Below are 25,196 nucleotides of genomic sequence, written 5' to 3' on the forward strand. Positions count from 1 at the left end.
TCATCAGAGATATGGTATAATCAAATGTGTTCTAAAGGATCTTGGTTCTTTAAATAAGGGTTCAAAGAAAGCTTCTCAGCAATTTTCTGCTATTTCTGATTATTTTTACTCCACTGGAAGCCTCATTTTGTGCCAGCCACAAATAGAAAATTTACACATCTATTCTAAGATATTCACCGAAAACAAAAAAATGTTAACGCCTACTTGACAAAATGATTGCCCCCAAGCCCCCACTATAAACATAAAGGAAATGGGTTACAATTGAAGGTATGAGTCATCGACCACACAGTAGATCTGCTCACATAAAAGCTCTGTTTTCGAGGCAGAATTTCTTTTTGAGACAGATGAATTTGAGCTTTGATTCAAATTGGGTTTAAAAAAATCATGTTTATACAAAATGATTTTTTCAGCTTAGCTTAGCTTAATTAGCTTTTGAAATGCCAACTTGTGAATTTCAGGAGGTCAAATTCTTCAAAAGCAGAAACCTGAAGTGTCAGAGCAAAAATGTTTTATAAGTTTTCTAACACAGTTCAGATGTCTTCCCTGCGGTTAACAGACTAGCTTGCAGGCTAACCGTAGCCAGCTCACTGTGCACTTGCTTTAAGCGCTCCACCCCTGCTGTAGCTTTGCATCAATCAGTAAAGTCATGAGCATTAGCATTTCAATGACTTCAAAGAAACACAGAGGTGATCCCTTTGTTATTTTCCCCCTGTGCTGCTATTTTCTTTCTTCCCATCCCCCCTTTCTCCGAGCCCTTATTCTCTTCTTTTTTTTTGTCTCTCTTTACTCCAAGACTCCGATGCCACACATAATCGGTTCTGATTCTGATTCTGAGAACTTATTTGTTTAAACACTCGCAGAGTAACTGTTGGCCACTGTCATCATTGTCTCTTTTTTTCTGTGGATAAAACACAAAACTTTATTATTCAAATATATTTAAATAGGAAATATTAAATTTATTAAAGTAAACAGTTAACAATAATACTTTACCTTACACAAAAAATGAATAAATAAACAAAAACAATGAAAACAAATACACAGTGAGCCACGCACCTTTCATTATGATGTGCTTATATGTCATATATATATATGAGATTGAAAATAGGGCGGGGGGGGTGAACTTGAACATATCAACACAAGAAATAAAAAGACTGAGAATGAGAGAGAAAAAGAGAGATAATCTAAATCATGTCCACTTCATCTAATTACCTGCCGTTGCCACGTTACGACTAAACAAAATCACTGCCTGCCATTAGCCATAATCACCCCCCATATGTGTTCTAGTACTATGGATGGCTATTAGAGCACAGAACATTGACATTCAAGGGGGAAAGGGAAAAAGGAAAAATCAGATTTAGTTTTGATGACATGTACTTTGACAATGGCTCACACCAAAGAGCCATGTTGTGCGATGTGAATGGCTCATAGATGTCATCCGAAATTTTAAGCAGGTTATATACAGTATTTCTTTTTTTTTTAAGTGGTAATATGCAAGATCATTGATCCATTGCTATTATGATGGTAATTTTACATTTTTAGTGTGCTCATTGCTCTGGTATTGCACCACTTCAGTCACATAACTTGTCAGTTAACCAGCGTGGGGCCCTATAGTTGAAAACTCTGTTGGTCCATTTTGAATTTCTGTAGTTGTCACTCTTTTATCTGTCCAGCCATGCTTGTGCTAACTACAGCTATTCACAAACCTATGTTGCTGCATGTGGCCGAAACCATAAAATACATCACCTGTATCCTGCCGGGCAAGGGATTCTCTGCAGGAAACAATTCAGTAACCATTTTTTTAAAAGAACAAATGTAAAAACATTCCTTTGCATTTTGAGTAACTTTTATCAAATAATTCAGTCATCAGCATTTGTGAAATAAAGATGTATTTCCATAAAAATAGAATTGTAGATTATTCATTCGAAAAATGAGATGTAACTTAAAGGCAGCTAAAAGGAATATGTGTGTAATATCTGAAAAGGCCTGTGAGACTTGCAGCTAAAAACTGTTTAATATCAAAATACTTAAATTATATTTGAATACTTTAAACAACAATTTCACATAGTTGGTTTCTTTCTTGGTTTTACTTTCTCTCCACAACACTATTTTTAGCTAACAGCTCAAAACATATGTGTGGCTGGCAGCACAGGTCGAGGTGGGTTTGTTGCAAGGGGACTATTAGAAATCAGCAGAGTACTCTTTACCTAAAAATAAAATATAAATAAATTTTAAGCTCTAGTGCTCAGTGCTCTGACTGCTTTAAAACATCCAGCAAGCATGAAGCAAACGTGTGTTCTTTCAATTTAATACAATAAGGGAAAAGAATGTTTTTAACCATGTTGACAATCTTCTGATTTTTCGGAAATTGTCAGTGACTTGTGGACATAAATGGCTTAAAGGTAGAGTGAAACACATTGTTTTTTCGTTTTAGAGAGTCTCCTCTTGTGAGTCAACCAATCACCAGGAAGACTCTGCAGAGGGTTTCAAATATTTAAGAGTAACCGGAATGAAAATAGAGACATTAATCAAAGAGTTTCCATCGGCGGTCACACTGTTGCAAGGCTATGGATTATTTGGCAGTAAATAAACTAGTGATTGCTGATAGAGGCAGCTCATAATGGAAACAGTGTTTGTCCCATCTCTTTGACTTATCCAAAAACTATTTGTTATAAATCTGCATTGGGGAGTCCTGTACAAAATGTTTATTACTTTTATGTTTGTGTTTGTGTCATGCCCGTTCAGCTCATCTGACTAGAACTGCACTGAAGCCAAATTAACTGAGGTGAAAGAAAATTCAAAATGAAGTTGCTGAATAAAAGTATACTGAACCAAACCATGCATGTTTACTCTTTCTGAACGTTTTTTACGTAGTCAGTCAGAAGTTGTGATTGTAGGATTTATGAATTGGCGGTCAGTTTTGTCGTTTCAGTCTATTTGTGATATGGCATTTCTATGGTTATGGTTTGGTTGAGTTTAGGTGATTAAATCATAGTTAAGGGTTAGGGAAAGATTGCCTTCATGAGTAAAAGAAACCACTTTGGTAGGAGACAGGAGCCGTGGTCTCTAGTGTCAAAGTGACATGCTGTGTATGCTCAACCAAGACTTTTCTTTGCTAGTCATAAGTTGCATGACTACAGGTTGCTTGGTAGGTCTCATAACTTTGGGCCCGGTTAGTTAGTTACATCCGGTCAGTTAGCTGCTCCGATCTGTGGGTAAATGTAACTTTAGGCCTGTTGTATTTTTGTGCTATCTGACCCCTCAGACGATCACACCAGAGTCCGACTGCAGCTGCTGGATGGAGATCCCCACTCTGACTACATCAACGCCAATTATATTGATGTGAGTGTTTACACACACACACACACACACACTCCTATATTACCAACAGTGGACTATCATTCTACACCTTCCAAGTGTTGAACTTTGTTCAAGGATGCAAGTCCCGTCTTGGCAAAGTTACAATGTTTACCTATCAAAGAGAGGACTTCCATATACTGCAGTATATGGCTATGCAGTTTATAGTGCATATACTGCAGTATATGGATGTCACACACACACGCACACACATTTGTACTTTAATGCTTGTGATGGACTGGAGAGTAAGGACCCTCATTCTCTAGCCCCTAACCCTAACCATATAGTAACCCTACCTAAACTTAATTCTAACATTAACCTTAGCCCAAGTCTTAACCTTCCGACAGCCCTTTGATGAGGTGAGAACCAGAAAAAAAATCCTTACTTTCCGAAAATGTCCTCACTTTGCAAACTGTCTTCTCTTTGGAGGTCTAAAACTACAAATGGAAATACAATCACACACATACAAATGCACACATACTCACATGCAGTAAGTAAAAGTGTAACTATTGGTGTCAGAGACATACTTAAGAAACAATAACTCAAAAACCAGAAATCTGATCCCCTCAACAGTCAATTTGTGCCTATAATGCCATCTGTCAAAGTGCCTTTGGCAATGCATTGAATCCCAACCTGTCCGCTCCTTGACTGCCGCTTTGAAAAGGTCTGTTAAAATGAATGGTTGAGAATACACATGCCAAAACATACACAAAAAAACTAATATGAAAGCAACTACCTATATAAAGTCTTCCTGGTTTAATCTTGTAAATATATAATCAAACTGGGAAGAAGGCAATATCTATGATGCTTATGATAACACACACACACACAAATTACTCCTAAATTGTAGAAAGATGCAGACACTTGTGCATCTGCACACAGACATCATTAGCACATTTTTACAACCTAAAACAGATGCACAAATGCATGAGCACACACATACATACACTCACTCAGGTTATTAGCCAAGGTCGCCACAACAAATGGAGCCATCGGAGTCCCATTTCTTAAAAAACAAACAAAAAAAAAAAAAACAATTATCTGGATGCTGGTAAAATCATCAGTACAAGAACTGATTATTATTCTCTTTTCCTTCCTCCTTCAATACCCTTTTCCCTTATTTACTCATCCGTTCTTCAATTTCAGCTGTCCCTCACATTCCCAAAGTTGTCCTTCTTTCCTTAACTTTCCACCCATCTATCCATCCATTTGTCATCCTCCTTTCCTCTCTACCCTCCAGGGTGTTGTGCTTCGCTTATCAATTTAATCTCTTGCCGAATTTGGTACATAATGCTTATTTTCAATCAAACAGTCTCCACAGACCACACGTTTTTTCTTAATATGAAAAGAAATGGGGAGAATTGGAAAACTGAAACCAAAACAATACATCCTCTCAGTGAAGATAATGCCATACTTATAGTATGGTCTTAATGACAATATGAAAGTGATAAATGTTTTTATCTCAACAAGGTTATCTGTCTCATAGAGAGGTGTTGGGTGTGAGGAGGGGTGTGCAGGGACAAGGGGGGGATAATCATTGGTTGGAGAGTCGTCGCTTTTCATCTGTCCCGTGGAGGAAAAATTAAGATCTCCCCCTATTATTTAATTTGATGTTTATTTGGAAAACGACCTTGAGTTATGCTTCTGAGAGGAGCGGAGGGACTGGGGAGGGAGACAGGACAAATTAAAAGAGAAAAAGGATGGGAGGAGTAAACTGAAGAGAGGAGGAAGAAGGAGAGAATCTGACAGATGGATGGAAGGAATGAGAAATAGCAGGATAGAAAGAGGAAAGGAGGAAGGAAGGTGTACAGAAAGGGAAGCAGAAATTGATTGAAAGGCTGAATAAGAAGAAAATGAGTGAGGGAGGAGCAGATAATTAAAAAGGAGAATCAGTAAGGGCTCACTAAAGCAGGAGAAAAGGGGAGACATTTTGAAAGCGAAAGAACAATTGGGAGAAGAGAGATGAAAATATGGATTAAGAAGGAGCAAGAGAAGCCAACAGATGTAGAAATGAAAGAAGTAAAATGGTACAAAGCTAAAAGTAAAGCAAATGAGACAAGCTATTACAATTGGTTGGAGGGTTTATATGTTGATTTTGAATTGCAATTATAATATTTTACCCATCTGGGAAGTCAGAGAAAAAACGGATAGCCTGGGAAAAGGTGAAAGAGGTGAAGGAAAGAAAAATGAAATATAGAAAGAGAAGGTGAAGGAATGAAATAAAAGAAAAAGAAAGAAAGACAAGAAGAATGAAATTGAGGGAACAGGAGAAGTAACATACTAAAATAGAGAAAATGAGGACAATTTGGAGGAAAGAAAGGGAGAATATGGAAAGAAAAAGAGAGAGATGACAAAAGTATGGAGTTTTATGCTTCACTTTTTTTCTGTCTCACAGGGGTACCATAGACCCAGACATTACATCGCCACACAAGGTAATTAAACTGACGTGATGAGTGTGTGTGTGTTAGAAGTCTGTATGTGTGATTCTACATTTGTGCAGATACAACTGTGTATGTGTGCCTCTATGCAAGTGTGTGTGTGTAGCAGCCACCTGGTAAATGTCGTCCTTTCGGGCTGGAAGGCTATTACCACAACCTCCTAAATCTAAACCGCCGTATAAAATCCCCCTGACAAATTTAAGACCCCATTACCTCAACCCCCCGAACTGCTATCTGGGATTGATAGTGAGTGCTTGTGGGTATGTGCATGCACGTGTGTTTCCCTGTTCATGTGTGTATGTTTTATGTGTGTTTGTGTCAGTCTGTGCTATCAGTGCTGACATATTTTTACATGACGTCGGAGTGAGTGTGTGTTTATACATACATACACCTGTGCGCATGTGCTCTGTTTGTGTGTATCAGTATGTGTATGTCTCTAATTTGTGTGTGTGTGTGTGTGTGTGTGTGTGTGTGTGTGTGTGTGTGTCAGGGCCCATGCAGGAAACAGTGAGAGATTTCTGGAGGATGGTCTGGCAGGAAAACTCAGCCTCTATCGTCATGGTTACCAACCTGGTGGAGGTGGGCAGGGTAAGTTCATCATCCAAGAGATTATAAAATGTGTGTGTATGTGTGTTTGATGGAGAGGCCCAATACCTGTAGAGGTATGAGATTACAAAAGTCATTCATTTATTATTCCCCAGTCAAGTGGCATATTTAGTTTACAAAATTATACTGGCATAAACTTATACTGAGGTCAGAACCGTGGATGAGTATTACAATTATGGAGAAAGCAAATTGAACTGCTAGACAAGTCCTTATGTCAAAAAATTAACATGCATTGCTTGTTAGCACATTCCAAACTGACTCATATGAGTCCCAAAGTGTTCCAAAAATGTAAAGTAAAAGTTACTTTTAGTCAACTAAAGAACTTGGTTTCAGTTGATCTTCATGCAGTGTGTTTACATGCACTTAAGTTACCAGGTTACTCAACCTTTTCTGAGAACTATGGCTCACTTTTAAGAACTGTATTAGTGACAGAAGATGCTGTGTCGGTCGATTAGAAACCCGGTTATCCGTATACATGGCCAAGAAATCAGCTTTCTCCAGGAGAAATCTAGCTGGGGATTCTCTAATCCCCTACCCCGATTATGGAAACCATAATTTTTGTTTACATTACACTAAGTTTAAGAAATCAGCTTGCTACATGCCATCTTGGACAGTGTCTCCCACCCACTCCATGACGTGCTGGTCAAACAAAGGAGTACCTTCAGCGGAAGACTCATCCCCCCAAAATGCACCACAGAGCGCCACAGGAAGTCATTCCTGCCTGTGGCCATCAAACTCTTTAACTCCTCCCTCTAAGTGTCAGTCTACATGACCCTAAGTCATTAAACTGGACATTGGATCATTAACATCACTGCAATACTTGAAATAATTGTGCAATATTCTCTGTTTAATAGTGCTGTGCAATATACTCTGTTTTCAGATATTTATTTATTCATACTTCTATTACTGCTGTGTAATATCCACCATCTCATAATAATCTTAATAAGCTACACTTAACTTGACAGTACTCATTATTGCACTATTACTTATTACTTATATTATTACATTGTATTATACCGTGCATCAACCTATCAACCTCCAAATCCACTTTTGAAGAAAACAAGAAAAAATAGCACTGACTGTTGGTGGGGAGGGGATGAAAAAAATGGTCTCTAGTATAGTCAGACACTTTGTACTCCCACCTATCCACCAAGACCTCTTCCCTGGGGATTTTATGTGCTCATGTAAGAATGTGGGTTGTCTTTAGTGGGAGGTTATAAGTGACTTTACAATGTTATCCAGTAATTTCAAATCAGTAGCTTTCAAATGTCAAACAATTCATGTCTGCTGAGTAGCTATTTATTATACAGGAGAAGCAATACAAATCTTGATATTATTAATCTATAATAAAATTCGTGCTGATCATCTTGACCGCCGCTTCATCCCACTGTTAATGTTCATTGGGTGATAATGACCAGCATGTAATACATTTTTAACTACATGGTATGATTGTAATTGGTCTTTTCCAGGTGAAGTGTGTGCGTTACTGGCCGGATGAGACAGAGGTTTATGGAGACATCAAGGTGACCCTGATAGAAACTGAACCATTGGCTGAATATGTCATACGGACATTCACCGTCCAAAAGGTAAACAAGTAAACATCATCAACAACAAAACTAACAGACATTGGATTTTTAATGCATTACTTTATAATAACGAAAAGTAACATTTAGAAGGAGCTATTGGCAGAAATGGAATATGATATTTATAAGTATGTTTCATTAGTGTACAATCACCTGAAAATAAGAATTGTTGTGTTTTCGTTAGAATAAGCCATTTATATCTGCAGAGGGAGCAGGTCCCCTTCCACAGAGGTCATCATGTTGCACCGCCATGTTTCTACAGTAGCCCAGAACAGACAAACCAGACACTGGCTCTAGATAGGGCAGTTGGCGTTTTTCGCGAGTTTCGCGGCCACCGTAGTTTCTCCTACATGCTTGGAAGGGGAGGGTGAGGCGAGCGGTATTCAAATGGTTGCAATCTGCAATTTCATTGCAATCCTACACACTGTTCCTTTAACCCAATATGCCATGGGGATTCCAACCCCAAAAAAAAAAAAAAAAAAAAACATAAGAAATAGTGAGAAACTTTTTTCACAACCTGATATCACATAATGATGCAGCTGTTGGTCTTCTATCAATATATTGTGAGTGGTTTACAGAATATTTCCCACAAGACCTCAGATGGGATTTGAACCCTCTCATGCTCTGTAGCTGCTCAGTTACCCTCATTGTTGCATGTTACTTATCGCTTCTAATTTTTTTGTAAACCCAAAACCTGGATTACCATTACAGCCAATGTGTGATTGGGGATTTGAGGCGAGCGAGCAGTGTTACTTGTTTGTTTCTCGCTGTTTAAGAGGAGGCTTGAAAGTGTAAATGGGGCCCTTGTAATCAGGCAGAAGGGATTTGAGAGGAGAAAAGACAAGTGCAAGCAGAACAATGATCATTGCTGTCATGCTGTTCTCCAATGCTCCACACAGTGAATGGAAAAACAGCATAAACACAGTAAGAGAAAATAAAAGAAAAAGATGCAAATCCTTGATTTTCCAAACTACTTTGTTTAAATCTTCTTCTCATTGCTTTTCCTCTTCATGTTATATCCATTGTTCTTGTAATCAATAATTACTAACTATTGAAATCATATACGAATATAATACATATTTATTATCAGACACCTGTAATACCTAAAATGTTGCTCTTTCCTGCCTCTTTTCTGTCTCTCTCCCTATTTTCCTCCATCCGGTATTTCCTTCCCCCCTTCACTCGTGCAAAAGCAGCTTATGAAGACAAGTCTTCAAGACCTCGCTGTCAGCTCGTTTAGCAAGCCATTAATCCATACCACCTCTACGTGTGTGTGTACGTGTGTGTTTGTGTGTGTGCACGAGTACTCTAAAATTCAAAGGAAAGCTGATTTTGAAATGCCTGTCATTCTGCAGTATGCATTAATATGTACAAATACACACCAGACACACACACACACACACACACACACACACACAATTCTCCATCTTTAAACTACAGTAGGTTCTGTTACTGTGTGTGTGTGAGTGAGTGTTTGTGAAGAACAAAGAGAAAGCAAGACGGGTGGGGGGGGGAGGGAGTATAGTCAGGTGCTGCACCACAGTTAAATAGCTTTAATTGCAGTGAATAATGAGAACAGGATCTTAATGAAAAGGTTTATTAATGGCACATCCAAGGAGATTAACTGAGCACTGAGGAAGAGAGGGTGACAGAGTGAGACTCAAAGAAAGAGAAAAGCTGTTTAAATGTGTGTGTGAGAAAGTGAGGGATACAGAGAGAGAGAGATGCAGGATGAAAAAACAGGCAGATCACAAAAGACATTCATGTTTGAGTGTCATAATCAGTCAAAGTACATTGGTGGGTCAGAGAGGTAGTAACTGTGTTTAAGTATATAGTATATTTCCACTCACCAGTCTAAAAGGTATTGATTCCAAAGTGTTCACTTTATCTGTGAAACTGGAAATTTTGCTAAACATACAGTCTAAACTTAGTGGATGGCAACATTATTTTCGACGTGTCCTTTCTTGACACAATGCCAATGTACAGTGTCACTGAAGTGAACAGAAAACCCATTCACACAGAGCAGTGGCTCCGTTTTGAGTCATAGAATCCACATGAACAAAAATTAGAGATAATCTTAACTTTTACACCACCAGGTAACAGTCATATCCACTGACACTAGATCCAAAGTTAGAGAAAAAAGAGCCTTTAAACAGTGATTATCCTGATCTGATCTTATCCATTCCAAAATCAAAACACAGCCTTATAGCCCCACTTGTAGCTGGAGTGTAAAAGGAGTGTAAAATTTATACTAAACACAGTTTCATAGTATTTTTAGGACCCAACAAGAAACTGCGACAGGGCTTAGTTCACCCAATGGTCCGTATAAAAAAAACAAAACAGAAGAGTAATCTGCTCTGTGGTGCTCAGATCTGGAGAAACCAAACAATTGCATGCCACAGCGGACACCAAACTGCGAAGGAAAGGACTCAGCAGTGTACACAAATCTACAGGCCAACAAACACAACTTCAAGGACCAGCACATAAGCATATTAGACAGATAGGACAGATGGTTTGAGAGATGTGCAAAACAGGCTGTTTATGTCAAACTAGAGAAACCCTCCCCGAAGTAGATTGAAACACCATTTGTCTAACATGGGACGAGGGCTGCTGGTGGTCGCAGGAGTAAGCACACTGGTCTGCAGCCTGCAGTTCACTTTAACCTTGCGTTTCATCTGAAAAACACGGTGAAAAAAAATGTTGTGTCTCACTGAAACGACATTAACAAGATATCATTTTGTACAATCGATTTAACCAACCCTTGTTTTAAGGAACACCACGATTCTACACCATAAACGTTAGCGGTTGGCGTTAGCATGTAGCTAACATTAGCTTTTGGTTAGGGTAGCAATAGAATGACAACAGTTAGCGGTTACAGCATTTAACAAGCAGCATGTGAGACATTTGTGATTTACCTTCAACCGACTGGTCATCCGGTGTCTTCCACCACGCCTTCAACAGCACAGTAGCTGAGACATTGCACCAGAGAAGGCCCGCCTGTGACCCAGCAACGCATCGATCCAGACGGTCAAACCACCGCTGCTCCGCCGGTCGGAGCGCGACCAATCAGAAATGTTCGCCGTAGCAAGCCAAAAGTCCTGGTACTTCTGAAAAGTACTACCCCCAGACATTTTCTCCAGACATTGTACCACCCAGATGATTGATCTGAACCTTCACAGAGAAATGGTTGTAAAAGACCTTACAGCCCATGGACATCCAGACAGGTGCTAGGTGCCTTGTCGAGTAGCAGGTGTCCAGACCAAAAATATCACTTGTTCCAAAAAAAGGGGCTGGTTTGATGTGTGCATGTACCAGTGAGAATATGATATAGAAATGAGGAAGGTCTTGTTTGAGTAATACAACGCAGTGCTCTCACTGAAATGAATGTGGAGGCTATGCTTCTCAAGCAGCTCCCAGCAATCAAACCATATAAGCGATAAGTGAATTTTGTCAGTGACCTTAAGGAAGATGATGAACCCCTCGCACACATCTACTGTATGTGCATGTAACTCTTGGATGATCTCTCAGTTGAAAAGCAAAACTCTCTGAAAGGTAGTCAGAGAGGTTTATAACTGTATTTATGACATAATGGCATTTCAAAAATATAGACATCTAAAAAATATAGACATCAGCAGCTTTATCACTAAAACATGGTGCATTTTCTGACAAGACAAGGAACATGAGGATAGGACGGTGGAGGATGTACTGTATGTCTGGTTCAAAAGCTGCAAATGCATTTTGAGAATGAAGGTTCACTGTAGAACAATAAAATGTTATTTGTCACTCTGTCTTGAGAAGAAGTATAAAATTTAAAGAAAGGCCTAAAAAGCAGCAGATCTTATTTTCCTCTTTCACAGTGAAGAGAGGCTTTAAAGTGTTTCTACATCCTCATCACCTAGTTCCAACATGTCAAGCACCTTAATGTTGTTGTTATCGGGTTTTTTTCGCTTTCGCCAACCAGTCGTGGATTTGAGGCCCTGGCTGTGTTGGACCACCATCTATCGATTTTGACAAGTAATTTCAACATCACAAGAGAGCAAATCAATGGGAAGTCGAGTTATCAAATCACCTTGTGGTTTTTAGTTGTGGGTTTTATTTTTCTCCTCTCTGCCTCCACGCTTCTCACATTCTATTTGTATGTCTATGTTTCTCTCCTCCCCTCTATCTGTCCCTTCCTCCTTTTTCTTTGTCACATCTGTCTCTTCATCCTTCACCAAACCACCTTTTCATCTCACTTTATCTTTCATTCCTTTACCCACTCTTGTCATTGAACTCTGCTCCTTCCCACTCAGTCTGTTTCTTAACCTCTCTTTCTCCTCCTTATATTATCCTTGCTTCTCAGGTTATCATAAAGCACTCTGCCAAGACAAACAATTCACTACAAGCATGTCTATCTATCAGAGCCAGAATGGGAGCTGCAATAACAAGTTACCTCCCAGTTCTATTCTTAGAGATTAAACTGAACTGAGGAGGACATGGCTCTCTCCATTTAAGCTCCATTTAGTTTAGAACAGTATAATGGAATAGAATGGTTTGAATTATTAAAGCAGCAGCATGTAGTGTTGTGGAGAGAAATTGAACCACTGGAAGCTGAAGAAAGGGTCAAACGTATCTTATACTGCATTCCGGAAACTCTAGGAAACTAGAAGAAAGACCTCTCAGCCCTAAGGCTGCTGAGGTGCAGTTATCTGACATCGTCAAGATGGCGTACACTGTCAAAGTTATACAGAGTTACTGTTGACAGGTCTAAAATTGTCATAATACACTGAGGTTGTTAGGGTGTCATGGAAGCTTAGTTTCAAGGTGTGTGATGTCCTTGACAGCTTTGTCACAAACTAGTCCTATATGTTTGTGTAATTTCATATATTAAAAAAGTAATTCATATTTCTATAGTACTATTGTCATTAAGGATATATTTAATTATTTAGTCATAGTTAGATAAGAGAAAAACTTTCACTGAAAATCAGACACACCATGATCTTTACACCCACCCAAGTTTCACCATGTTGATGATGTCCAATCTCCATTCCTTCCGTTAGATCGGATACATACTCACCCTAATTAAGGCAGTAAGCTACAATGGTATCAGTTGTAATAATGGATAAATATACATCAGAATCAGAAATACTTTATTGATCCCCTAGGGGAAACTCTTTTGCTACAGCAGCTCACTATCTATGACATGTATGTACATGTACATACATACATACATACATACATACATACACTAACACACACACGCGCATATATATATATATATATATGCTTAAATATACCCCACTGTAGCATGCACGCAACAAATGACACACAGATTTCATACCCAGTGTTGCTCTACCATTACATTATAGTCTTTGTGTTAACCTACTTCCTACTTCAGACACACTGGCTCATCTCATGTTTCAGTAACATTGTCCAGAGATGCTGACATTTCATAAGAAATCAGTGCAAAAGCTACATTTAAATTGTGCTAACTAATATCAGTAAACACCATGGACGTAGCATTACCTTTTTCATGAGGAACAATGTCATACACTGGGCTGAGAAAATCACATGAATGACCATTTTTGTCGCTATCTCATAAAAGCTAGGGACAAAATTTCTGACGTCCAACCATGCAATGTAGCATCTGTACTGATCCAGAACAAAAGTTCTTCTGTGTCTTCTCTGCTAAGTACAAAATTCTGCTACCACAATTTTTCTTACACTCTGATGTAAGACTTCGCTATCTATTAAGCATCAGAATGTCATCTTTAGTTTCTTAATAATATCCCCATTGTTAGACAGGAAAGTAGTTACCAGCCCTTTATGTTTCTAGAAAGTTGATCATTAAAATGTCATATCTCGTGGACAGCCACAATGGATGCTTGTTTCCATCTCATTTTCCTATAATCTCCATTGTTATGTACCAAAATGTACAATACTTTATTTATTTAAGGATGTTCCATTTTCTATTTTTTTCAAGTGTTTTGAGTTGTAAGAAAAGATTATTTTGAAGCTTTCTGATATCTTTAAGTACTTGTGATATCTTAAAATGCATACAGAAAGGAGCCAAAATGACTATCAGATATCTAAATTCTCAATGTAAATTAGGCAGCTTAACTGAACCATGGCATTTCCTTATGCAAATCTTTCCCAACAGGGCCATCATGAGATTTGTGAAATCAATTAATCTTTTTTTGGAGCCAAAATGCCCATCAGTTTCCTCAAATCTCCCCTGTAAATTAGGCAAATGAGCCACGATAAGCCTTCCTGTCTCTCATTCCCAGAAGTGGCCCAAGGTGCCATTTTGACATCCACAAGATCGATTTATTTTCCATCTGAAGCCAAAGAGGCAGCATGGCCCCTAGATTCTAGGAATCCCTGCTGTAATTAGACTGCTGAACCGTGATATGTCTTCTTGTCAGTCTTTCCCAAAAGGGCCATGATAAGATTCGTGAGATTCGTGCATTTGTCATCATCAAGAGACAAAATGGCTGAGAATCGTTTTCAGCAATTGCCATGGTAAAATATGCAACTTAGGTGTAACATCTCTCCCATGTGTTTTTCAGAAGGGTCATCATGAGATCCGCGAACTCCGTCAGTTTCATTTCACCAGCTGGCCCGACCATGGCGTTCCCTGTTACGCCACTGGACTGCTTGGCTTCATACGACAGGTCAAGTTCCTCAACCCGCCTGATGCTGGGCCTATAGTGGCACACTGCAGGTAAGAACACAGACACACACTAAAAGTACACACAGGTTTTGTACAGAAGATAAACTTAATTCCCTGATGCTGTTGGTCAGTGGCTGCACAGACCAGACAAGGACAAACAAACACAGACTCTCACTCAGTTGTACAGCTCTTGGCTCTTGCCTTTTACCAGCATGGCCAGTATAACACAAAGCACATAAATAAGCACAAGCAGTGTTCTTTTTGTTTTGTATGAAAAAAGGACCACTTTGAATGTGTTACATATTTTGATGAACATTTCAAAGCATGTTATTGGCTTAACAGTTTCAAGATTAAATCCTTTGCAGTATGTGTTGTACTGTAACCACCCACCGTCACGCACACACAGACAGACAAACACACATACAGTATTTACGCATAACCTCAAAATCCATCCTTTTCAGTTATTGTATGAAAAAAAATTAACATTGTTTTGTAAAACACATACACACCAAAATACTTGAAAAACATGAGAAAATGTGACTTGGACACGGGGAAACCGCTGTTTGTTTCCTGTTTCCAGTCAACATTGTATTCTTTTGACCATGATCACGATCGCAAGCAGTTGTTGTGGCTAAACTTGACCTTCTCAAACCTTTAATTAAGTAGTTTTTGTGCCTTAACAAAACCAAACCTTTATAACAGCAGTGGCAGATCAGAAAACAGTCATATGAATGATTTTTGTAACGGCCGAAATGTTATGGAAGGCACTGACAAATGATTTGTTGGTAGAGATAGATAAGTAACTCACTGTATGTGTCATTTTGGGAGGCCATGACAAACAGCAAATTTTGTTGTTTGTTTTGGAGGGCTAGATCAGTGAGCAGGTATCTAATTCGGAAGCTATTTCTTACAGAGAATGGCATAAAGAACTTGGAACGCATATTTATGGGAAGAAAATTAGATCAATGGTCAGAATCTTGGATGAGGACAATGATGAGTACATTAAGAATATAGCAAGAAGATGATCATACACACAAACACATTTTTATATTAGTTGATTCACATTTGTTGAGTGCATTTTTAAATGCAATACTTATGGCATGTCTTTTTCAGTCTAAAATAAATCAGATGACAAATTCATCTGTGTTACTCAATAACATTTAACCTGATAACCTGAAAATCTCCTTATTTGTTTCAGCCTTTCCTCCTACCTTTTTTGTTCCTTTTCTCTGTTCCCCCTTTCCCTCTCAGATAAGACACTGGCACAGGTTATCAGTGCCAATATGATCACACACGCACCCCCACACACACCAATCTCCCTTGTCCATAAATTAGATTGCTGGTGTCAAAAATAGGCAACAGAGAAAAAACAAAACAAAAAGGAAATTCACCTTCCACCAGGAATAGAGAAAGAAAAAAATAAGTGACAGTTTTAAGATCCCCATGGCGACAGTATATTTAACCTCCATGTTCTGTCCTTTATGGGACGTAACAGGTTGTCAGCAGGCCCAAGCTTTAAAAGGTCAGCACTCTGACAAGCTATGAAAAAATGTTGGAGTAGATTCCTCATATTGACATGAGCATTTAAAATGAATGTATTCCATTTGGTGGTCCACCTTAATATAACACGTCTTTGAATTGGTGGCAACAGAGGGAATTAAACCTGCCATATAGTGCTTGGTAGAGACAAAGGACCCTCATACAGTCACCATACCTAATTCACAAATGGTCCATTCTTGCATTTAGTTTTATTGCATGTTTCTGCCCATTAACCTACAATTTTCTTTTCTTTACAATTTTTTTTTTCGCTTGGTGTGTTCTCTTTCTGTTAATGTCAGTAATGTTTGAATATCAGCTTGCTGATTGTGGAAATTCAGCAATGTCTTACATTGAGAATGTTGCTATTCCAAACCTGTCTCTTAGAAATGACATTTATATAATACTCATTTGGAACAGTAATGTGCTTTGTCAGAAATGAAATGCTGCCCAAATTGAATTTTTTTTATCAACGTAATGAGGAAATGATATAAATTGAGGTATTTGCCCAGTCACAAATTGTATATATTTCATAATTGTTCACTGACAATATATTTAATTTTTCCTACAATATCTGCTCTTCAAATACAGTATACACTTTTGCAACTAAAGCATGATTAACATTTTTTTGTAGTTATGTTTAGGCACTCACAGTACTTGTTTAAGGTTAGGAAAAGATCATCGTTTTGGTTAAATACTGAAAAAGTAACCAGTGACTAGAAGCACAAGATATTTATTTTATTAACATGTAACCAAAACCACAATCTTTTCCTAACCTTGACCAAAGCGCTCACTACGCAAACATCATCCATCCTGACCACCTCCCTACAACTTGCATGCCGTACAAAAACATAGCAACGTCCATCATTATGAATATATATATATATTTTTAAAATTGCCACTGAACATAATCCAGGCAGCAATTACACTTACCTCAAATCAATATGGTATATAGAGTATATGAACATCATATCGAGACAGGGTTGGCTATTTAGAAACCAACTCGTGCAATAAGTCTCGGAGCCTCTCACTAGCACTTGAATGCACCAACAAGTCAACACAGTCCCTGCTCTTAGCTCTATTACATTGTGATAATAACATGACTTTGACAATAAATAAATAAGGTAAGTTGTTCACTGCGATGTATTAGTTGATTTTCCAACAAGTCCATATAACTAAACAACAAAATTGGTTGTTTGTCTGCAACTTCCAGAATGACCCCTTTGACCGTTCCAGAAATGACTCTGACTGCATTTTCTGATCTGCCAACTCTGAAGTTATGGTCTGGTTAAGTTTAGGCAACTAAAATGACTTGTTTAAGGTTTCTGGAAAGATTATTGTCATGGTTAAATAAAACCAATGTTGATTGTTGAAATGGAACAAAATAATAAACCAGGATATTCCTTGTGGAACTGAAGTTTTTACAGCTTCCCTGGGTTGGAGACTAGCCCTCTGTGAAAAGGACAGCAGTGCATATGAATTTGGACATCCAGTTATTTTTTTTAACTGGGGACAAATGCAAAAATTAAATACCATTTCATTTACTTAGTTATTAAATTACTTAATCAGTAGTTCTTTGTTTTTTTTTTTTACAAAAACTTAGTTATGTGACAGATCTTATAAAAGCCTTCAAAAGCAAAGGAGTCAAGAGGTGCACCTAAATACAGCTTTAGCTTGTCATGGACAATTCATAAAATACACACACTCATGGGCTCCAATTGCTCTAACAGGTCAGGGACATACACAGGGACAAAGAGAGACAGGTAATTAGATAAAACAAGAAGTGTAAACACTGAGTGAGTGGACAGTGAGTGGAAGACAGCAGTGGACAGACAAAAGAGGCGAGCAGACATGTAAACAGACAGCTTTAGTAAAAGTATGTGGACAGACAGGCAGGAAGTTATGGCAGTCACTTCCAATTTCCGGGGGCAATCTGACGCTATTGGCCTGTGTCATGAGGCTTTCAAACACACACATACACGCATGCACACGCACACAGGGGTCCAGCAGTATTCTGGTCTCAACATTAATCACAGAGGTTGACAGGTAATCTGCCGAGGCGTTCCCTCCTTTTCTCTCTCTTTCTCCTTTCTATCTTTCCTTTTCTCTCTGCTCTTATCTCTCTCCTCTCCTCTCCTTCTGTTTCCCTCTCTCTCTGTCTGTCTCTGGGAACTGTCAGGGGGATTGTGAAGTGAAAGATAGGTTTCTCCCCTCCCTCTCCCCATCCCTCCATACCTCATCCTCTCAGTTCCCTCTACATCCCTCCATCATTCCTCCTCTCGTGGTCTCTCCCCTGTGACAACCACTTATATCACTCCCAATCACTAACCTTTTTCCACCATTCCCTCTCTCTCTGCCCCTCTCTCCCTTGCTCATTCAATCCATCCATCCATCTGTTCGTCTGTCCCTCCATCCGTCTCTTTCCTCCAGGCATTACTGTTCAGGATGTGTCGCCTTAACACCTGACATGGGGTATTAAAGTCTGTACATGTTTGTGTGTGTGTGTGTGTGTGTGTGTGAGTAAGAGAGCGAGAGAGAGGCAGAGAGAAACTCCACCCTCATACTCAACTCCATGTGTATTTCAGGCATCATGTCACAAAACGTATCTGCTTCAGCTTTAATCGGGCTTTGGCCTGCAAAATCACATGGCTGTCTGGGGGTGTGTTACAACAAATTAAAGCTTTTTTTTTTTTAATTTGTTTATTTATTTTTCTCTGCATACTACAACTAAGATTACAGACTGTTTCAAAGCCATGGATGGTATTACCAAAAAATATCTCTAATATTTTAGTAGTGATTTATAAGTGATGGGCATAATGTTGTAAAAGGTTTAATGTTAGGGGACAATTTGGTTTGTAGACAGAAGTCAAATGAATAATAAATACTAAAAAATCATAGGCCTAGCTAAAGATTCAGAAGTTGTTGATTTAGTAGTATTATTTATTCGATCAATCAGTCAATATTGTGGTTGTTTACATGTCTCTACAGTGCTGGTGCAGGAAGGACGGGCTGTTTCATTGCAGTGGACATCATGCTGGACATGGCAGAGAATGAAGGTGTGGTGGACATTTTCAACTGCATCCGAGAGCTGAGATCACAACGAGTCAACATGGTCCAGACAGAGGTTGGTGTGCATGTGCATAGACATAGTAGTCATATTTTTGCAAAAAGTACACTGCTCAGGAAGGATGAAAAATGATGCACTCTTGCATTTTTAACTTAATTGGAGTATGGAAACGTTTAATTCAAGTAAGAAATCATCAGTAGCTAATGATTATTGATAGGAAGTGGTAGCAAAACAGAATGAGAAGCTCTACAGCAACGTACTCAATGGCTAACACTATCTATATCTCTAATACATCCAGAAATATTCCACCAAATCAAATGCCAGTTTGTAAGTAAGAAAAAATAGTAGGCTCAGTTAGCTTCATTAGCTTGTAGCATCCCATCTATGTGTCTGTCTGTAGTTGGAGTATGAGATGCAGGAGCATAAATAGAGTTTCTCAGCACTTCTTGCAGTCTTGTATCATCCATCCCAATCAGTCTATCAATATTAAACATTCCCTGAATAATAGATGACACTAGTGCAAACACACACACACACACACAGTATACACAAACTGTCTAAATCAAACACTCACACATACACACATTCAAACACATACAGATTTAGGATTCTTTATGTAAGTGTGTGTTTGTGGCAGCTCATAGGTCCAGTCCTATGCCAAATGTCCTCAACAGGAATTGTGGGCCAATAGTCCTGATGGTGGCGCTACAGCAACCGTCTAAAGTTTAAAACTTTGAAAATTCATAACAAATCAGTTATATGTGCTACCACTTTGCAACTTTCACCAAAATGTAGGCCCAATTAAGCAGAAAAGTTCACATGCTTCGAGCTGCCAGGAATTATGAAGTCCATCACTCTGTTTTTCTCAAAAACTGTAAATTTAATTAAAACTGTTTCTAAAGGTTTATAGTTATGGTAGATGTAGTGTGGTACATCTCAGAATTGTATCTCAAAAACTGAATTTTTGACAGTATTTTGAATTCTATCCTCATAAACCATTGCTGTCAATTGAAATAGAGCATCTTTAAACAACAGTTTGTCATTTATGGAGCAATCAGCCTTTGTAAAAAATAAATTACAAACATCTCTATGTTGTCTAGATGAAGTCCACAAATTCTCAGAATTTTGTCTTGATAACTGAATTTTTGACACTAGTTTGAAATCTGCCTTTAAGCCATTATCACAACCCTGGTGGTTGCATAAGTCTTAGTGTGAAGCCACCTCCAATTTTTGTTTTACCCTCCAGTTTCTGCGGGTAGCTCAACATGCCATTGGTGCCATAGGTTGTGAGTTCAAGACCTGGGTGATACACAATGAACATCTTATATCAGGAGTCATCAACCCTGCTCGTTGAGAGCTACTGCCATGCATCTTTTAGGTATCTCCCCGCTTTAACTCACCTGATTCTAATTATTAACTCATTATCCAGCCCTAGACAAGCTTCAGCTGCATCCGCTGACATTTGTTGCTCAATTGACACCAAACTAACAAATTGTTGCTCACTTGGCTGGTCGCTCAGCAAGCTCTTGACTTGCTCTTGCTGTCTAAGGTTGTGAGTTCAAGTCCCGAGTGGTCCAGAATAAACATTCTACTGTCTGCTCAGCCCTTGTGCTGTGTGGATTAGGGAAGCGTGACTTCAAGGTTTAATAACTTCAGTCCGGGATGAACTGCATTTGTCTTCCCTTTTTCCTCTTTCTTCTTCTTCCTCCTCCTCAAAATGCCCGGCCCTGACTTGCAGCTGCACAGCAGCTAAAATGTTCATTTGCAGTTTCTATAGCAGGTGATATAGAGCTAACTCAATGGATTAATTCCCCCAACTGAGGTAACTAGGACTGACTAGTACTTATACAGTGACAGCCATACTGCTGGCTTAAATTAGAGCCAAGCATGCTTAATCACTAGACCGATCTGCACCATCAGGTCATGCAGCATCAAAAATTAGATACATTTTTCACGTGATTTCTTGAGGTTTATTGTTCAATATCCCTAAAACATGGAGGATCTATTCCGTAAAAAGTTTTGTCAGCCAAGGACTTGGGTTACTTACTATCCTTTACAGTGTCATAATATGTTCTAATTTTGTACTATCAATCATTTTTAAAGAGTCTGCATCTTCAAATGTTGTGTGTTCATTTTGGAACAGAAGTATTTATTTCTTCTCTAAGCTACCTTAAGTCGACCTAATCCTTCCCGCCTCTGCATTCCATTTGTACTGCTGATGGAAACCTTGCATTTCCAAAAAGTCAACTTTACCAGGAATAAAGAAAAACAGCCTCATTTTCAGACTGACAGCTCAAGCTCGGAGCCCGAAATTGACTTTTGAATGGGTTTTAGAAGTGTTAGGATCAGGAAAGTTACCCAGGCCATCACTTTGAGTGTGTTCTTGTGACAGCAGTTGTATGAAAGCTAGTTATGTATGTATGTATGTATGTGTGTGTGCACTTGAAACAAAGCTAAATGCATCCTTCCCTGCCTTTTGAATATGTGTGGGAGCAATTTGTGTCAGTGTTGAAGCCGCTTGACGCTATTATAATCCTGCTCCGCACAACACAAAGCAATTAATCTTTTAAAAGGCACAGGGGAAAGATGTGTGTGAATGAATGAGTGCTTGTCTGTGGGTTCGTGTGTATGCGCCTGTGTGTGTACATGTGTTTTTGCATTTGTGTGTGTGTATGTCACTAGAGTAGGTAATGGCCAGGAGAGGACATTTCAGTGATGCTTCTGAAACTCTCCTCCCCACTCCAAGGGCAACAATTAACATTCGACAGAGAGAAAGAGAGAGACTGAGAGATAAAGTGGGAAGCAAATTGAAAAAGCGTGAGACAGCAGACAAACCCAAGTGTGCGAGGAAACAATGAAATAATGGGAGAAAGAGAAATAAAAAGTGAATGAACTCTAGATAAAACTGGAAAGAAAGCATGAGAGAAAGAGAGAGCAGTAAATTAGCATGCACAGGGGCTGCTGTAGCTCATGGTGGCTGATGCTTTTACCAGCAAGCTAGTTGGAGCACAAAGAGCACACTTGATCCAGAGCACAGAAACACTGCAGGGCAAGGCACTACTCCCTTTTAATTCACTTTTAGGCTGCCGCGAGAGCACGAGCGCAAAACTGGAATTTTTGAGTTTGTCGGAGACTTGAAAAGGCAGGAGATGCAGCTTAGCCTAACAACCTCCTCTGTCCCAGAGGTGTCAATGCTTACAGGCAGACTGAAAAACTACAGTCAACTCCAGGGGCCACATTCACAAAGGCCAGAGTCTCTCTGTTTTTTCATAAAACAAAATTTGACTCCATAATTTCTTTGATTAACTACTTTTGCTCATGTTGCAGGAGCAATATGTGTTTGTCCACGATGCCATCTTGGAGGCGTGTCTATGTGGGAATACAGCCATACCCGTGTGTGAGTTCAGAGCCATTTACTACAACATCAGCAGACTGGACCCACAGACCAACTCCAGCCAGATTAAAGATGAGTTCCAGGTGAGCACACACTTTTTTTTTTTTTTTTTTTTTTTTTTTTTTTTTTTTTGTCGTTTGTGGGGCCATTAACTGGACTTATATTCACTCCCTGGAGACTTTCCCAAACCGTAACCCTAAATTCAATCCTTCCCTTAAGTTTTATGACTAAAATGAGTGGTTTACCTTTGGGGACCACCTTTTTGTCCACAGGTAAGACTCCATAATGTGACTGTGGATGTCTTGGTCTTCAAATGAGGACCAAGTACTTTGGTCCAATCTCCTTTGCGCTATTATCTTATTCAATTAGTAGGCTATCTTTTTTTTTTAGAAAAATAAAATTATAGTAGGATTAATTAACTATTTTTCTGTCTATCAGACTCTGAACATAGTGACCCCTAGAGTCCGTCCAGAGGACTGTAGTGTGGGTTTGCTACCCAGGAACCACGACAAGAATCGCAGTTTGGATGTTCTATCAGCAGACCGATGCCTGCCTTTCCTCATATCTGTGGATGGAGAGAGCTCCAATTACATCAATGCTGCATTAATGGATGTAAGTATAAACTTGTGAATTTGTGTGTGTTGTCTTTTTTATAATGTTAGTTTCCATTCTTTAAATTTTTGTTTTACTTTCTAGTGCTGCAGAGATGCCTTGATACATTAGCAGTGCGCTGTTGTTTGTTTATCTTGTGCTTGCTGTTATTTATTTCTGATCCATCTCAACACTCCAGAGCCACAAACAGCCAGCGGCCTTCATTGTTACCCAGCATCCTTTGCCAAACACCATGGGCGACTTCTGGAGGCTGGTGTTCGACTACAACTGCTCCTCCATTGTAATGCTCAATGAGATGGATGCAGCGCAGGTACAAATACACAAACATGCTCACACAGAAACACATGTATTCCCTATCTGTTTTCCGTGCTTTTGGCTAACTTAGTTTCAGAAAAAGACCAGACAGCAAACAGCCAGGAGTTGACACAACGGCTGTAACATCACAGGACCTGATCAATACACCCAGAGACTAGTTTTATAAATGTGAATGTGTATTGACAGTCCTTGGAAGTACAGCCTGACAACTGAGGTTTTAGTTACAGTTTTGTACCATCATAACACTGACCCAAAACGATTAAAAACAGAAAGAAGAGAAACTAATTGCTAATTCATGCAGCGATTCATAAATTTACAAATCTAAAATGCTAAATTAATAATCAACATAATTCCACATAACACAGGGTTAGAGGATTAGCAGAAGGTAATTCTAAAGACGGTTACACAGACTGTGCCAGTGGTTGCCACACTTGGTCAACATTGATTTAAAATGATAAAATCTCTGATTATTGTAAGTTTGGAGGTGCAATGTTTTGTTCATATTCTACCACCTAAACCAGACATGCTAACAGCTCATGTGCCCATTCTAAACTACCTCTGAGCAAATTGCATAGGAAGGGAAAATGCAACACATAATTGTAGCACCACATGTAATCATGTAATCAACACAGAGTAACACAGATTTGGTTACCTCATCTCCCCCTTTGTTGATTGTAAATTAGCTGTGGATTCTCAGCTCTCACATGTCTGGCATTTTAAGTGAATAAAAACCTGGTTAAAAAAACACTTGGCATTATTTCTCGTGTGTGTCTGGCAGGTGTGTAGATGGAAAATGAGGTAAAATCAGACTCCAGTTTTCATGTGTTATTTTCCAGCAACTCGGCTTTATCTCATTTAGATCCTGCATATAGTACTATATTCCACATGTAGATAACTATTTTATCATGCCTTAGTGTGGAAGTATAAAAACCTGAAAATTGAATTCACATCCAGCCATGAAGGTGATAATCTTCATAATCAATGAAGTGAATTCATACAAGGTTTTGTGAAAACATCTTTCCCATTATTACTTGCACTGTTATGCTATTTGAAAGGAATGTACCTGTTAAACCTGGTAAATTTTATTTTCCTTTCCATCTTTCTCTTCCCTATCGCTGTTTTCTACAGTTATGCATGCAGTACTGGCCAGAAAAGAGTTCGTGTTGCTATGGTCCCATTCAAGTCGAATTCATATCGGCAGACATCGATGAAGACATTATCAACCGAATCTTCAGGATCTGCAACATGGCCAGGGTACTCACATACTCAAAGCCTTGAGAGTTTCATACCAGACTCAAAGTTCAAGGTTCCAGGTTTTAAAAAAATTAGATGTTTTAATAATAATAATAATAACTCTTGCACAGTTCACGCTGCCTTGCTTGATTTTAAAACTACATTCTAGGTTTGGCCTTGCTCAAGGACACTGAAAGCACACTTTTGTTCTTTATGGACCCAATTAGGTGTCTGTGGCAGACCTCTCCTGCCCTTTCTAAGACCGTTCTTTTGACAGAAATGCATAATTTAATTCATGAAAAGCAGCAATTGGTGATTGTTATCCTTGTCTTAAGAGGCCGTCAACTTGACCCTGGAGTATGTTTTGTCTTGAAATGTATTCAACATTAGCCCCCCTGTTTGATGA

The 25,196-nt window shown here is 38.9% G+C and overlaps 1 protein-coding gene across 14 annotated transcripts in view; it reads left to right on the forward strand.

The window, feature by feature from the left end:
* ptprt (protein tyrosine phosphatase receptor type T) overlaps window positions 1-25,196 on the forward strand; it is a 341,042-nt gene that overhangs the window by 300,362 nt on the left and 15,484 nt on the right. For 11 of the 14 annotated variants that reach the window (XM_044221198.1, XM_044221272.1, XM_044221207.1 and 8 more), the window contains 10 exons: window positions 3,254-3,339; window positions 5,750-5,786; window positions 6,283-6,380; window positions 7,868-7,984; window positions 14,530-14,684; window positions 19,158-19,293; window positions 22,564-22,713; window positions 23,069-23,242; window positions 23,421-23,552; window positions 24,686-24,811. In XM_044221198.1, coding sequence (XP_044077133.1) covers window positions 3,254-3,339; window positions 5,750-5,786; window positions 6,283-6,380; window positions 7,868-7,984; window positions 14,530-14,684; window positions 19,158-19,293; window positions 22,564-22,713; window positions 23,069-23,242; window positions 23,421-23,552; window positions 24,686-24,811 — 1,211 coding nt within the window. The remainder of the gene's footprint in view (window positions 1-3,253; window positions 3,340-5,749; window positions 5,787-6,282; window positions 6,381-7,867; window positions 7,985-14,529; window positions 14,685-19,157; window positions 19,294-22,563; window positions 22,714-23,068; window positions 23,243-23,420; window positions 23,553-24,685; window positions 24,812-25,196) is intronic. The other 3 variants (XM_044221225.1, XM_044221294.1, XM_044221303.1) reach the window with 1 other exon arrangement.

This window comes from Siniperca chuatsi, linkage group LG2, assembly GCF_020085105.1.
Source record: "Siniperca chuatsi isolate FFG_IHB_CAS linkage group LG2, ASM2008510v1, whole genome shotgun sequence".
Lineage (NCBI taxonomy): Eukaryota > Metazoa > Chordata > Actinopteri > Centrarchiformes > Sinipercidae > Siniperca > Siniperca chuatsi.